Source organism: Anabrus simplex, chromosome 6, assembly GCF_040414725.1.
Source record: "Anabrus simplex isolate iqAnaSimp1 chromosome 6, ASM4041472v1, whole genome shotgun sequence".
Classification (NCBI taxonomy): Eukaryota; Metazoa; Arthropoda; class Insecta; order Orthoptera; family Tettigoniidae; genus Anabrus; species Anabrus simplex.
Window position 1 is genome coordinate 280619 of NC_090270.1, and position 14868 is coordinate 295486.

Consider the following 14868-nt stretch of genomic DNA (forward strand, 5'->3'; position numbering starts at 1 on the left):
CTTACCTGGTGTTATAGGCACTATAGATTGTACCCACATACCTATAATATCTCCTGGGGGCGATAACGCAGAAGTTTATAGGAATTGTCATGGGTGGTTTTCGTTAAATATTCAAGTTATTTGTGATGCTAGGCTCAGGTCCCTAAATATCGTAGCTTATAATTGAGCCGATAAAGCAACCAGGTCAGCAACAGAAAGAACATTTGGGGTTGTGAAAAGACGGTTCCCTTGTCTCAGTATGGGGCTAAGAGTGAAATTAGCTCGTGTTCCAGTAATCATAGCTGCAGCATTCGTCTTGCACTATATCGCTGTAAATGCAGTAGATGAGGTCCCTGAAAGAGATGAGGGTGTGTTAGCTGCAAGAAGAGCATTTGAAGAAATTCCAGTACCTGCTGCAAATGACGTTTATGGAAGAGAAAACACTGCTATAAGGGCAGCAATTATTAATAATGTATTTAGGTAACAATATTTACAAAAAAATTACATTTGGCTATTACTAAAAGTGGTTCAAACTAAATTATACGAACAGTTTATCTGCAACAAAATTAGCCGAAAACATAATGTACTTTACAACTCTATGCGTCTAATAACGCTACTGTACTATGCAATTAAACCCAGTTTTCCTTATTGTCCAGGCCTAACTTTCTTCTTTTCATTAAAATTTTCATTTTTTAAATTTCATTATCAAGTTTTAAAGTCTCAGTTTCATTTTATGCTAGGCGACTGTGACTTCGTGAGCACATCAGCTGTTTTCGAGGTCGAGGTGTGGAGATCAGCTGATTTGGAAGCAGGAGCCTGAAATAGAAGAAATAAAGAAGTGTAGGCCTATTGCTTGCCGACAAATTTAACTTACATAATACAGGATTAATATATGATTTCTCTACTTACTTGTTCAATACAAATATTTCAGTAATTTTTTCTTTATTTCTTTCGCTCGGCACACAGAATACGAATACGAATGAAAACATTCACACTGCTCAACTGCGACTCGCGACACTCGACTGTTTTTACGCTGTTGCCAAGCGCTCACATATGAACTGGGATCAAAATTGAACTTCGAATAGTTGATCTTAAATCAGTGTTATACAACACGACACTGGTCTGATCTCAGATCATTTTCTGAACTTAGACTAAAAGTGATCTCCAGTCAGTGATGTTTATACAATCGGGCCTAAGAGTGTGGGAGCATTGATATGGAACAGGAATGTACCACAGAGATGTAAATGAATTATTTTGTGCCAATTTTGACAAATGGATCAGAACATGGGTGATGAAGGAGAAGGATAAAAGTAGAATATATGCAGTGGAAATGAAGTTTGAGAGGTGTCGAGCAGGTTTAACAAGAATGGACAGAGTAAGAAATGAGATAGTTCGGGAAATAGTAAATGAGGAACCCTACAGGAAAAGACAGAAAAATCAATAATATGTTATTGGCTTTATGTCCCACCGACTACTATTTTCAGTTTTGGGAGACGCCGAGGTGCCGGAATTTTATCCTGCAGGAGTTCTTTTAAGTGCCAGTTAATCTACGACATGAGGCTGATGTATTTGAGCATCGTCAAATGCCACTGGGCTGAACCAGGATTGAACCTGCTAGGGCAGAGGATAGAAAAATCACGGGGTGCAGTGATATGGACATATTAACAGGATGGGAGAAGAGATGATACCAAAAAAAGATGTTAGAAATGGAGTTGAAGGGAGGGAGAGCTAGAGGAAGACCGAGAGACGGATGATTAAAAGGTGTAAAGAAGAGCATCAAGGCAAGAGGAGGGAACTGGATGACGATGAGAGAAGAGAAGTGGTGGATGGACAGAAAACGATGGACAGTCTTATGTTCCAAGCAGACCCAGCCTGTGGTTGGAAACTGCTCCAGATTATGACGATGATGATGTAAAGACGGCCAGCTCAGTTTGAGCTTAGTGTGAGAGAGATACGGTTCCCTCCTGTGAGTGAACTGATGGCAGATATGAGTAGCTAGTAATAGATTAGCAGTGAGGGAGTACGCAGTGAAGAAGAGACATGGGACATTGGTAGAAGACTTCAGTGTTAGTGTGAACAAAGTACCGTGTATAAACTTGTGAGAATATGTGTGTGTGCCCGCAAACATTTTACAGAGAGTTAGGAGTGAACTGCCCTAGGGTAACTGTTAGTAGTCTATAGTGCTAGTAGCAATCTTTTGCTAGTGGCTTTACGTCACACTGAGACAGATAGGTCTTATGGCAACGATGGGATAGGAAAGGCCTAGAAGTTGGAAGGAAGCAGCCGTGGACCTAAGGTACAGCCCAGCATTTGCCTGGTGTGAAAATGGGAAACCACGGAAAACCATCTTCAGAGCTGCCGACAGTGGGATTCAAACCCACTATCTCCCGGATGCAAGCTCACAGCCGTGCGCCCCTAACCGCATGGCCAACTCGCCCAGTGTAGTGCTAGTAGGAGTGAAGACAGAATAAGAAAGCTCTGATGAGTGTACTGTGTACTTGAGTATATGGTTATTATTAGATTAAATAAATCGTAGAGTAGAAGCTACAAGTCGAATATTTGTATATCTACTACCCCGCCACCTCGTTACAACATGTTCAGTTGTTACATTTCTTATAAACTACGTAATTTGAGCAACGTTCATTTTTGTGCATATGTTCAAGTGCATTCCTAACTAACATGGTGAGACAGACTGTAGTGCCTAGGCAGCGTTTCGTTTTGCTACTGGCTGCGCCATCTACCAACTGAGGTTCAGCTTAGTAAATTTAGACTGCACCACGGCCAGTTTCTTATTCTAGTCAGTCTCAGTCTACTGACCTGTACCGGAGTGCTTCCTCTACTGTCCTCACCCTTGTATCGAGTTTAGTGACTTTATATTCTCACACAGTTCCTGAACATCCCAAACTAACAAAAAAATACGTTTTCATCTTGCCTCAGATCTTTAGATAGCCGAGCATACTGTATAGTATTTTTGTTCGTTTTTTTTTCCTTTCTGGAACTTACAAAGCAAATCATCTCACTTCCAATGTAAAGTTCATTTCAAGTAAAATGTAGTCTTGAAAATTACACATTCACATCATCTCACAATCTTCACTCATCAAAATACGGTATTTCCTTTGACTCTAGCAAACCTCACATCCACCACAAACGCGACCAGTGGCCTCATGTGAAGCGGCTCTGACACTCACCACAGCTCCAACAGGACAGGCATCACTTGCTACAGGGAGAGAGCATGGCCGCATCCAGTAGGTTTTATTATCTTCTTTGGCACTGTACCTATAACAATACAACAGTCAAAGATAAACAGTGAACCACAACTGACCCAAGGCAACGAGAAAGAAAGGCATCACTGATATTTTCTACTATCTCACTGAAGATGAGAGTACAGCATTCTCTCCAGAAATTTTCATCAACCAGCAGCTGGCCGGGGAATACTATGTAAAAAAAATGAATGAATGAGAGCATAATAATAATAATAATAATAATAATAATAATAATAATAATAATAATAATTGTATGGCCTCAGCTAACCTGTGCAAGCAATTTAATTTGATGCCATCTGGCTACTTGCTTGTCAATTTCAACGTTCCATGTTATTCTAGGCATACTAGATGGCAGATTAAACCGAATCTCTCTTGGGCATCTAAAGCTAGGTTTTAATTAATTTTGTCAGGTAAACATCAAATAAGTCACCAGAGATCTTTTACATGCTGACTTCCTATGACATGGAGTTTCGAATGGTCTTTTTTCCACTCTTCAAAAATCCGACTACCTCTGCCAGGTTTGAATCCGCTATCTTGGGCATTAACAGTAATATCAGGCAGGTAAACATTGAAACATTAACTGAGGTCAGTGTTATTATCACGACAAGCCGCAACAGAGTATTACGAAATTCTAGTGTTGTACTGCTTGTTCATAATCATATTAACACCGGGACTTTCCACTTGGTTGCTGTGGAGTGCTGTACGGGTTTGTGACATCGTGCAGAATCGAGTGCTCGCATGCGACTCCACGCTAATCCAGACACCGGTCGTACACGACACCACCCGATAGTCAAGCTGAATATATAAACTCCGATGTAGTTGATGCAATTATGCTGACAATAATGAAGATGTATAATTTAAATGAACAGTTTTATAGCATTTATGTTTTAATTTGGAGCTCGTAATGACTCAAATATGTAACTAGCACATATGTAGGTGATGTTAGCTGGGCAGTCTGTTAAAATGGCAGGGCAGTGCACCCACTAAAATGGTCCTAGGGAGAACAGTGGAGATGAGACATGGATTCCTAATGTTACAGACCTGAAAAAATTTATTCTTTTGAAATGTGGTAGGGGCCTACTAGCGAGGAATGTTACACATACTTTCGTCAGCATTTCACACCAATGACTTCACTGTTACAAAGTTCAACCTCAGAATCAGATTGTCATTAATAGGTAAACAGAGTTCTACAATTCTTTCGACACACTATTTGATGAGGCAATGACAACGTGGAAAAACTGATCATCCTTGAAAATGTTCCCAGGAAGAGAGATCATGGATATTTGTCAAACATTATGAAAAATATAACAGGGTTTAATCTGACGCAGCTAGTCCAGGCAAAACTTGCAAGAAATGGAAAAAACTGAACAATGTGGGTCATTTCACTTTGTTCACCCGTTTTCAGGGCACTTGGAAAAAAAGGAGAAAGGCTAGTGGCTTTACGTCGCACTGACACAGATAGGTCATATCTAGCCAGTTGCTTTACGTCGCACTGACACAGACAGGTCTTATGGCGATGATGGTACAGGAAAGGGCTAGGAGTGGGAGGGAAGCGGCCGTGGCCTTAATTAAGGTACAGCCCCAGCATTTGCCTGCAGTGTGAAAATGGGAAACCACGGAAAACCATTTTCAGGGCTGCCGACAGTGGGATTCGAACCTACTATCTCCCGAATACTGGATACTGGCCGCACTTAAGTGACTGCAGCTATCGAGAACGGAAGTACAACGCCCGAGGGTGTGTTTGTCATCAATGCGAGGAGGTAAAGGAAGAACTGAAGAAGTTGCTGATTTGAGAATCAGTGAGCGTTCAATATCCACACAGCAGCAAGAAGCAAGGTTAACATAAACACAACTAAGAATCATCAAGAAGCTAAGCAGAGTAAATTTCCATATTTCTGAAAAACTATTTCAATATAAGAAAAAATTTGAAATTTACTCTTACCACGAAATTGTTTATTAATTACTTAAACGTAACGGAAAAATCACATTTCTCCCAAGAGAGGAACATTCCTCGAAAAATGAGCAGGGATAACAGCAACATTGACGAGAATGTGAGACATGGCTCGTCCTCTCAAACCGCGTCGAGAACTGAGCAGAGTAAAGAGCATCTGAGAGACTAATTGTTGTACTTGCAGATAGATTCAACAATCAATAATCTATGATCACCTTCCATACTTTCACTAGGGATTATCTTCATATTCATAACGTATCTTCCCCATTCTCAATCTGTTGTTATAAAATCGATGAGTATTGATTTTATTAATTGTAATTTATGCATGCTCGGCCAAGAATAATGTATAGTATTATGTTAGAGTGCACATCATTCAAGATGTGTATTTTCTTTAGTCTGTGTTACATCAAGATGTATTAATATGTGATGCACCAGGACAATGTCAGGATGGACTGTAATACATAACCTGATTTATTGTGGAATTAAAACAAGTAAAATTCCATAAAACTGTATTGCAGAAGAAACCAAAGATCAGGATTTGGGAATTGGACGAGGAGGATAAAAGAATGGCATTTCAAGATTGTACAAAAAGGAAGTTGCCTAACACAGAAATACGAAGTGGGGAAGAAGAGTGGGACAATAATTTAAGACAGACATTTGTGGAAGCAGCACTTGAGGTATGCAGGTAAACAAAAGCAAAGGTTAAGGGAAAGGAGACACGGTGGTGAACAGACAAAATAAAAACAGAAATAAATAAGGAACAAGATGAAAAAAGAAATGGATAAGGAAAAGCAAAAAACATATCAGAGGGATGAGAATAAGATAGGTTACATGTGGAATACACAAGATAGAAACCACAAGTAAAGAGGAGTATCAAGGAAGAAGAGGAGAAATGTTGCAGAGAGTTTATCAACAAAATTGAGCAAGACAGTCGAGGAAATCAGAAACTATTATACAGAGTAATAAAATCAAAAAGAATAAATCAAGAAAAAATCAAGGCATTAGAGAGGGAAGGTGGATCCATAGTACATGACCAAAAGTGTCTTCAGAAGGTGATGGAAAAATATTTTTAAAAACTTTATAACAAGGATGACTGCTCAGAGGAAAAAAGAGATAAGAAAATGGAAATAAGAGATGGAGAAAAAGAAGAGAACCCGATAACATGGTTGGAACTTGAAAGGGCAGTGAAAGCAATGACCAAAGGTAAAGCAAGTGGAAAAGACGAATTCAATGCTGATATGATTAAGGCAGTAGGAAGCATTAGACTACAGTGGCTATACAGAGCCCTCAATGCCATATGGAAGGATGAAAGGATACCTGAAGACTGGCAATAAGGAAGCATTGTACCACTGTTCAAAAAAAGGAAATAGGAAGAAATGTGAAAATTATAGAGGTATAGCTCTATTATCACATGGGCTAAAAATAATGGAGAAAGTCATAGACAAAAGACTGAGGGATATAATAGAAACACACATAGAGGAAGAACAATATGGCTTTAGACCGAATAGGTCAACAATAGACTTGATATTTACAGTGTGAACGATAATGGAAAAACATCTGGAAAGGAACAAGGAAATCATCTTCATATTTTTCGATTTGTAAAAAACTTATGATACAGTTAAGAGAAAACATGTATGGGAATGCCTACTGAAAAGGAATGTACCAAAATCATTAATTAACAAGATAAAAATGTTGTTTCACGAGAGTAAAAGCAGTGTACAAGTGGGGAGTGGTGACTGAAACATTTTATGCAGAAATAGGTCTCAAGCAAGGAAGTGCACTGTCGAAATCATAAAATGTGTAAAACAGAGTATCAGTAGTGATGAAGTGAATGCTTTGGTATTTGCAGATGATGTGGTGATTTGGGGAAAGGGAGAAAAGGAAGTACAAAGGAGACTGGACATTTGGAATGAAAATCTGAAGGAGTTTGGAATGGTAATTAGTAAAAAGAAAACTGTAGTCATGCACTGTGGAAAAGAGAAAAGGAGAAGCCATGTGAACATAGACAGAGAACGGTTAGAGAATGTAGAACACTTTACATATCTGGGTAGCATTATTAATGGAAAATGAAATCAACCCTGAAATTAATAACAGACTAAGTAAAGGTACAACATATTATCATCAAGTCAGAGAGCTTTTATGGGATGACAAAGTACCCAAGAGAACAAAATTAACATTATATAAACAGTATTTCATACCAATTGTAACATACGGACTAGAAACGCTGGTAACTAATAAGAGACAAGACAGCAAGATCCACGCAGTAGAAATGAAATTTTTAAGAACATTGGTTAAAAAGACAAGAAGAGACAGAATTCAAAATATTAAAATCAGAGAAGAGCTAAATATAGAACCGTTAGTATAGAACATGCAGAAAGAAAGACTGAGGTGGTTTGGACATGTAAAAACAATGGCAAAGTTACGGGTAGCAAGAAGGGAATTGGAAAGAGAAGTTAAGGGAAAGAGACCAGTTGGAAGACCGAGAAGAAGGTGGATGAATCAGATTTGGAAGGACATTAGAGAAGCTGGATTGGATGTGGCAGAAGTAATGGAGCAGGAAAAGTTGAAGGACAGAAAGGAGTGGAGGAGGCTTGTTAACCACACCCAGGCGACTGGAGTGGGGCATTGATGATGATGATGACGACGACTCACGTGCCATTTTTTTTGTCTCTTGTCTTAATGTGCTTCCTTTTTATTCTTCTTTTGTTAGTGCACAATATCTTGTTATGGTTTGTTTTCATGGAATTGTAATTTATGGTTTAATGTTACTTCATTGTCAATACTACGGTATGTTTTTTTTTTGTTAAAAATGAAGCCATGTTTTCCAGTGCTGACTTAGTTAATTGTAAACAAAGGCTTTTCAGTCTGTTAAACACACAGCTGTAAGCATGGGTGCCCATATGACAGTTTGTAGGGGGGGGGTCCTAGACCTGGGGGTACGTAGTATTTTAATATTTTGGAAGATAAATGGCCACTTGTATTCTGCAGTAGAATAACCCACGATATACCCAGCCTGTTGGTGAGAGACGGTACTACCGTACCACTTCTACGTAATACTGACTACATCATTTTCTTGAAAGGAAAACACCGGACTACATTCGACTTTTGCCTTTCCCTGAGAGCTAGTGGGGGGTCGCGGCCCCACCTCGCCCCCGTGTATGGGCGCCCTTGACTGTAAGCAAACATTGCCACCCAGATATCTTCTGATTACTCCCATGGATACAAAACTGATATCATTTAAAAAATTAATGATAGCCTAAACTATGAACAGACCACTGAATTACCCAAAGTGTAGTAGAATCCCAGTGGACACACACAAGACCGAACACCAACTTGTAAAAAAAAAATATTACAACTATAGTGGCCTACCTTCACTCTACAAACCTTCCTAGTTCAACCATACATTCGCGCTGCCTGTCGGTTCAAAAAAATATATAAACTGCATAAATAGAAATCAATCAATAAATTGGTTGTGAAATGACAGATTAAATATACCTAATGATAAAATAATCAACAAAACGTAACTTATCAATAATCTTACTTCAAAAATAAAATCTTCTAACTTCTAGATAGTGACTGATATGTACGTGCATTATCTTGACTTCTTTACTTATTTGGCCTCGTAACAACACAGGTAAGAAGTTCGTAGTAAATATTTACCATTGGTTGTTAAGGTTAGGTAAGTCCACAGCATTGCTGTCCGGATAAACGCACCAGCATGATTCAAGTAAGTTTAGACACTGCATATTGTCAGCATACACAGAATAACACAACGAAAATAAATTAATCAGACAAATGTTAATTAGAACTTTGCACAACCAGGCATTCGTAAGATGTGTTATATCTGAAAATATCATAGCACTTCTCAAACTTCTTAATTCAATTGCGCCCATTTTTCTTGAACTAGTCCTATTTAACAGTCTGTATAACTTACAATTTATCCCCAACCTACTAAGAGACCTAATAAAATAAAAAGTACGTTCGAGACCAATTCCTGAACTCCCAATTACTACTGTCAGATGATGTATTTATGTTGTTTTTATTCTCGCATTCAAGGGTTCTGTTCTGTTCGTGAAGTTGATTTGGGCTCGTTATTTCACCCAGACATAATACTGTATTATATTTGTACTATAGTCGATTTTGGTTGAAAGCGTCCTGCGCGAGAAATGGTTGCGCATGCAGTGGTGGGACCTATCGTCCCCCCACTCCTACAGCAGGTCCAGTCGCCAGGCTAGCGCTGAAGTGAAAACGTCTCTCAAGCGGCGCGTGTTGTTACGTGCGGGCTAAGTTGAAATTACTGAAGTGACGAGCATGGCTTCTAGGTCCTCTTCTAAATCTGCGAGACTAGGCACGTGAAAGTGTTTATACAATGAGTGAACATATGAAACATATCATCCAGATGTCAATCACACTGAGTCGGTTCGGGGAGATTTCAAAGGAGAGGTCCGTGATAAGAATATATTTCAATTAATAGTAACACAGCATAATTAGTTTTTAGCATAAAAATGTGTGCCATAGCATCTCTAATGCCTTCACTGTTTATAAATGAGGCGCTCCTATTCCCAATATAAATAAAAATGATTATTCTCTACGAAATATTTATCTGTCTTATAGATCTCTCGTGACTTGACAGCAGACACACTCGACAAAAAGGAAGCTCTTTGCGGATATTGCTTGCACAGTATTCGCAAGACAAACGGAATAATGTTGCGACCACGTAAAAGACATTGAGCAGGAATACTGGGAATGCATAAGGAATTAGAATTAGACCAGTCCGACATCATCCTCGGTGAAACTTCAGATGGCACTGATTCAGACGAGAGTGAAGATTATTCTGAATAATTTGTAAATAAGATCCCTGAACTCAGAATATTAAACAAACGTGATCATAGAACACATAAGAAGTCCGATAATATTTTTGCTCTGATTTTATGAGACAGATTTATATTGTCTATTGTTCCGGAGCATTTTGTTGCTGTTTTAGTTGTTGTTGCTGTTGCTGTAGGAGACCTGTTCTCTCAGTCATAACAATAGCAGGTTATTCAAAAGTATTATTATATTTCTTCTGATGGATAAGAAAAGTAGACATTGTTAATGTTATTATGAAAGTATCTGAAGTATTTCTACTAAAGCTTCTTCTCTGCATTTTCCTGACAAATTTGCATTAATTAATCTCTTTTATACGTATTTCACTAGAAATCACGTTAAGTAGATTATATCTCCGGGCTGTCAGTGGAAACAACGTCCTCCTATTCGTTAGGCGATTGATGAGCTGATAGCGCGTACCGATGCGCCTTTCCTTGGTATACAGTACAGTTTCAAAGGAACTTCCTTTATTCGCAGTATTACCAGTTGCAAGTTACTGTCTTATGTTCAATTGATTTTCTACTAAATGGTTCAAACCTTTCAATTTTATATTACAGTCATATTCGTAAGAATGTATAATAATAAAAGGCACAAGAATAAATTAAAGGCTACAGAGTGCCAAAATATTGCCCTCCTCTTTTACTATACACCGAGGTTTATTTCACGTTGTATCGAAAGCATCATCCGATATGAATTCTTTTAGGCATGACACTCTGATTTCTTGATGTCACCAACATTTAGGCTACTACGAAAGTTACGGAGTATTTCCGTACTGGAATAAAACTGAAATTTTAGAATGTTATGCTCAAAGGCCTGTGTAATTAATTGACAAGGTTTAACGCAGACAATCGAAATGTAAGACTCGATTTGTACAATGTACGGTACTATTTTATTTTCACTAGTTTATCTTATTAAGTAATTGCTAAACCTTTGAGTTAGTGTGATGTATGTACACCGATGTGCCATTGCATAATGCCCACCCCGACCCTGGAACGTTTCGCGCCTAAGCTTTCCACACTACTTCAGTCAGTTCCCAGGGCTACGTCCGCTGCCTGAACTCGACTGTGTCAGCTGGAGGAAAGGTTCTAGTTCTTCCCCCACCATCAGCGCGAACGCTCCCATAGTTCCTCGCACTCGAGGCCAGGCCACACCTCCGGTCGTCCAGAAAGACGCTTACTACGAAGATGGACTATAGTTCTACACACGCACACAATTTCAATAAAGTAGTACACCAATGCAGGTGACAATGTTTTTTGAGTACGAAGTACTTGAAGATTGAGGGAAGTAGACCATGCAGCAGACTCACAAAATGGGTTCAAAGCACTTGAAGTAGTTCAGGAAAAGACGTATCACCTAGACAATTGAGAGTGAGGAAATACGTATACAAGACTAGGAGATATAGGAAAAGCACAGGGACACAAGGTATACTTATCTTCACGCTAGAGTGGCCGTCTCAGCGACTTCTACAAAACATACACACCGGGCCAACATATAAGGGACAAGCAGGAGAGGGCAGAGGAACGACGGAGGGGTTGGATATATGTGAGAGTGTAGGACTTTGGACAGATGGAAAGAAATATCTGAGCAACGTATATGGGGGATGTAGAGAGGGCAACGTGTCAGTGAAATCGTAAACAAAAGATGAAGAGGGGCGACAGTGTGTTGATATGAACATCAATGAAAATGTACACGCGATCGGTGGAGGGGGAGATGAGAATAAACGGTAGCTATGTGTCTTGGTTGAAGAGGAGGCGTTAGGGAGGGCGGGAGGCAAATAAGAATATGATGAAATATGTAAGTAGTGTCAATGTATTGTGGGAAAGTGGGGTTAGAGTTCTAAATTAGAGTGATCTAAGAACTGATTTAAGATACGTATGATTGTGGGAGAGGGCTTGTATACGAGACATGCAATTGACGAGGGGAGTGGATAATTGTATTGTATTAAGTTGGAGTACAGGCATCGGCGAGGAGAGTTGTACAATGGGCATTGAAAAAAGAGATGATTGATATCAGCATCTACAGATCCACAATGGCATAGGGGATGCGGTTGTAAGCGAAATCGAAATTTATAGAGCGGTGTAAGGGAATGATTAAAGCGAAGACGTATGATATTGATGATATGACGACGAGTGTAGGTGGCGTGTTGATACCAGAAAGTAGTCGGTAGTATGGGTTGGAGACTATGATAGAATTTGCCTTTCTGACATGCAGATGTTGTCCATGTGTTTTGCCATATTTGTCGTTGTTGTGATTTGAGGAGAGATATGAAATCTGTGGCTGGAACAGAAAATGTAGCTGGGGTTGTAGATAAGAGGGAAGCCTCTTTCGCTAAGCGATCGGCTCGTTCATTGCCTGGTATGTTCTTATGTGCAGGTATCCAAATGAGGGTTATTTGGACACCTGATTGGTGTAAATTGAAGAGGATGTGTTTGACATTATAAACATACCAGTTCAGCGTAAACTTGTTAGATTTTAGTGTTTGGAGCACGGAGAGAGAGTCAGTGAATATATTAGCAGATTGTATGGATGAATGTTTGATGTACAGTAATGTTTGTCGTATGGCAAGGAGTTCAGCCGAAAAAATAGAAAAGTGGGACGATAAGTGAAACAATTCAGCATACTGAGTCTGTTCGTAATAAAAAGCAGCGCCGACACCACAAGAATTTTTGGATCCATCAGTATAAAAATTGGGACAGGCATTAGTGGATGAAATGCGAACATTTTTAGAATGTAGAGGAAAAAATGAAAGTCGGTAAGGGAGCATAGCAAAAGAAGATTCTTTAGAATGAATATAGTAGGAGTATATTGAATCACGTCGTATGCCACAGAATAGTATGGTAGCACATGGCTACGAATAATAGTAGATTTAAAAGGGGAGACAGACTCAAATGCCCAAAGTAAGGCAGGGGCTCGGCAAGGATGTGTGATAGGTGTTGAGAATGATTGAGCGAGTAATTGTATTTTGGGTAGAAGGTTATTGGAGAGCACGAGAAGTCATTTGAGGAGATACTTAGATGCTAGAAATCTGCGTCGAAGGAGAAGAGGAGGGTCACCAGTTTCAACTAATAAGGCATTAGTAGGTGTGGTAGACAACGCACCAAAACAAACTCGTAGTGCTTGATTTTGAATTGTGTTGAGGGATTGAAGGGCAGATGGTGATGCAAGATCAATTATATGTGCACAGTAGTCGAAACGAGCACGGATGGTGGAGCAGTAGACTAGTTTTGCTGTAGCAGGATCAGCTCCCCACGAACGACGTGTAATGGCTTTTAGGAGGTTAATATACGTGGCAGTACAGTTGCGTACGTGTTGTATATGTTGGGAAAATTGTAATTTACGGTCAAGGATAATGCCAAGATATTTATGGTGCGAACGTATGGGAATTTCATAAGTATCGAACAGTAAAGGCTTGGAGTTGTAAACCCGCTTGGTAGTAAAGATTACTGCAGAGCATTTATCGGGTGATAAAGCGAACCCATGAGTGTGTAACCAGGACTGAACTTGAATGAGCAGCCGTGTTATGCATTTGCGAGCAACATCTACGTCTTTATGGGAAAAGTAGAGAACTATGTCGTCGGCATACATAAGAATTCGGGGAGATTGGAGGGCAAGTTGCTCGAGGCCGGATAAATATAAAGCAAACAGTATTCCACTGAAGATATCACCTTGAGGGACGCCGACAGTAGCTTGACGAGGGGATGGCGTAGTGAGAGGAGGTTTGAAGATTAGAGTGCGAGACGTTAACAGATGACGTAGAAGAGTTATGAAAGTGGTTGGGATGCCTTTCTGTGATAACACATCCCATAACATATTCAGGGGGACGGAATCAAAGGCACCTCGTATATCGAGGAAGACAGCAATAGTGTGTTCTTTTCGAGATTTAGCTAATAAGATGTCTATTATAAGCATATTGATCGCATCCTGAGCATTTCGACCTTTACAGTAAGCATACTGATAGTTGGGAAGGAGGGAATAATATTCTAAGTACCAGAGAAACCTTTGGAGCAGGAGTTTAAGAAATAGTTTGCGTATACAAGACGGCAAAATTATTCCCCTAATATTGTGAGGGGAGGTCATTGGACGTCGAGGCTTTGGAACCGGAATTAGGAAAAAAGTGTTCCACTCGGGAGGAGGAGTCGTAGTATGTAACACAAAATTAAAGTACTGAACAAGCACTTGCAGGGCTTTGGTCGGCAACTGTTGTAACATAGCATAAGAGATATAATCAGGACCGGGAGTGGATGATTTGCAGGAGTTAAGAACGGACGTGAGCTCAGGGAGAGTGATGGGACGTGAAAGGACTGAACACTGAGGAGTGGAAGCAGAGATAGCTGGAGTATAAGGTGGAAGTGCATGATCTGGAGTGAGGGACCTTAGAAAGTCATGCAGAATAGTCGGCGGGATTTGAGGGCGTGGGACGTGAGTGGAAGCCCGGGTGAGAGCACGGATAGCATTCCATAATTGAGATGCAGAAATATGGTTATGGAAAGAGGATATAAAAGTTTTCCAGGCCTGTCGTCGTTTTTGATTGAATACACGTTTGATATGAGCAATATGATGTTTGAGGTGAAAGTAGTGTGAAGGGGTTAGAGTTTTACGATAAATTTTGAAGAGTCTCTTGCGTTTAAGGATTAATTGGTGACATTCACTGTCCCACCACTTTAATTGAGAGGCACCAGTTGTCATGGAGTTTGATGGTGGTGTAAAAGGATGGTATAGGTCCAGATACTGTGTTATTATTTTGAGCAGTGAGTGATAGGATAATTCTGTTACAGGGAAGGTCTCCAATTGGGTTACCATGTAGGAGTT

At 39.7% G+C, this 14868-nt stretch overlaps 1 protein-coding gene across 1 annotated transcript in view; it reads right to left on the reverse strand.

The window, feature by feature from the left end:
- Nucleotides 1–14868, reverse strand: part of LOC136875414 (uncharacterized) — a 169429-nt gene that overhangs the window by 72959 nt on the left and 81602 nt on the right. The window contains exon 4 of the mRNA XM_068228056.1: nucleotides 3168–3255. Coding sequence (XP_068084157.1) covers nucleotides 3168–3255 — 88 coding nt within the window. The remainder of the gene's footprint in view (nucleotides 1–3167; nucleotides 3256–14868) is intronic.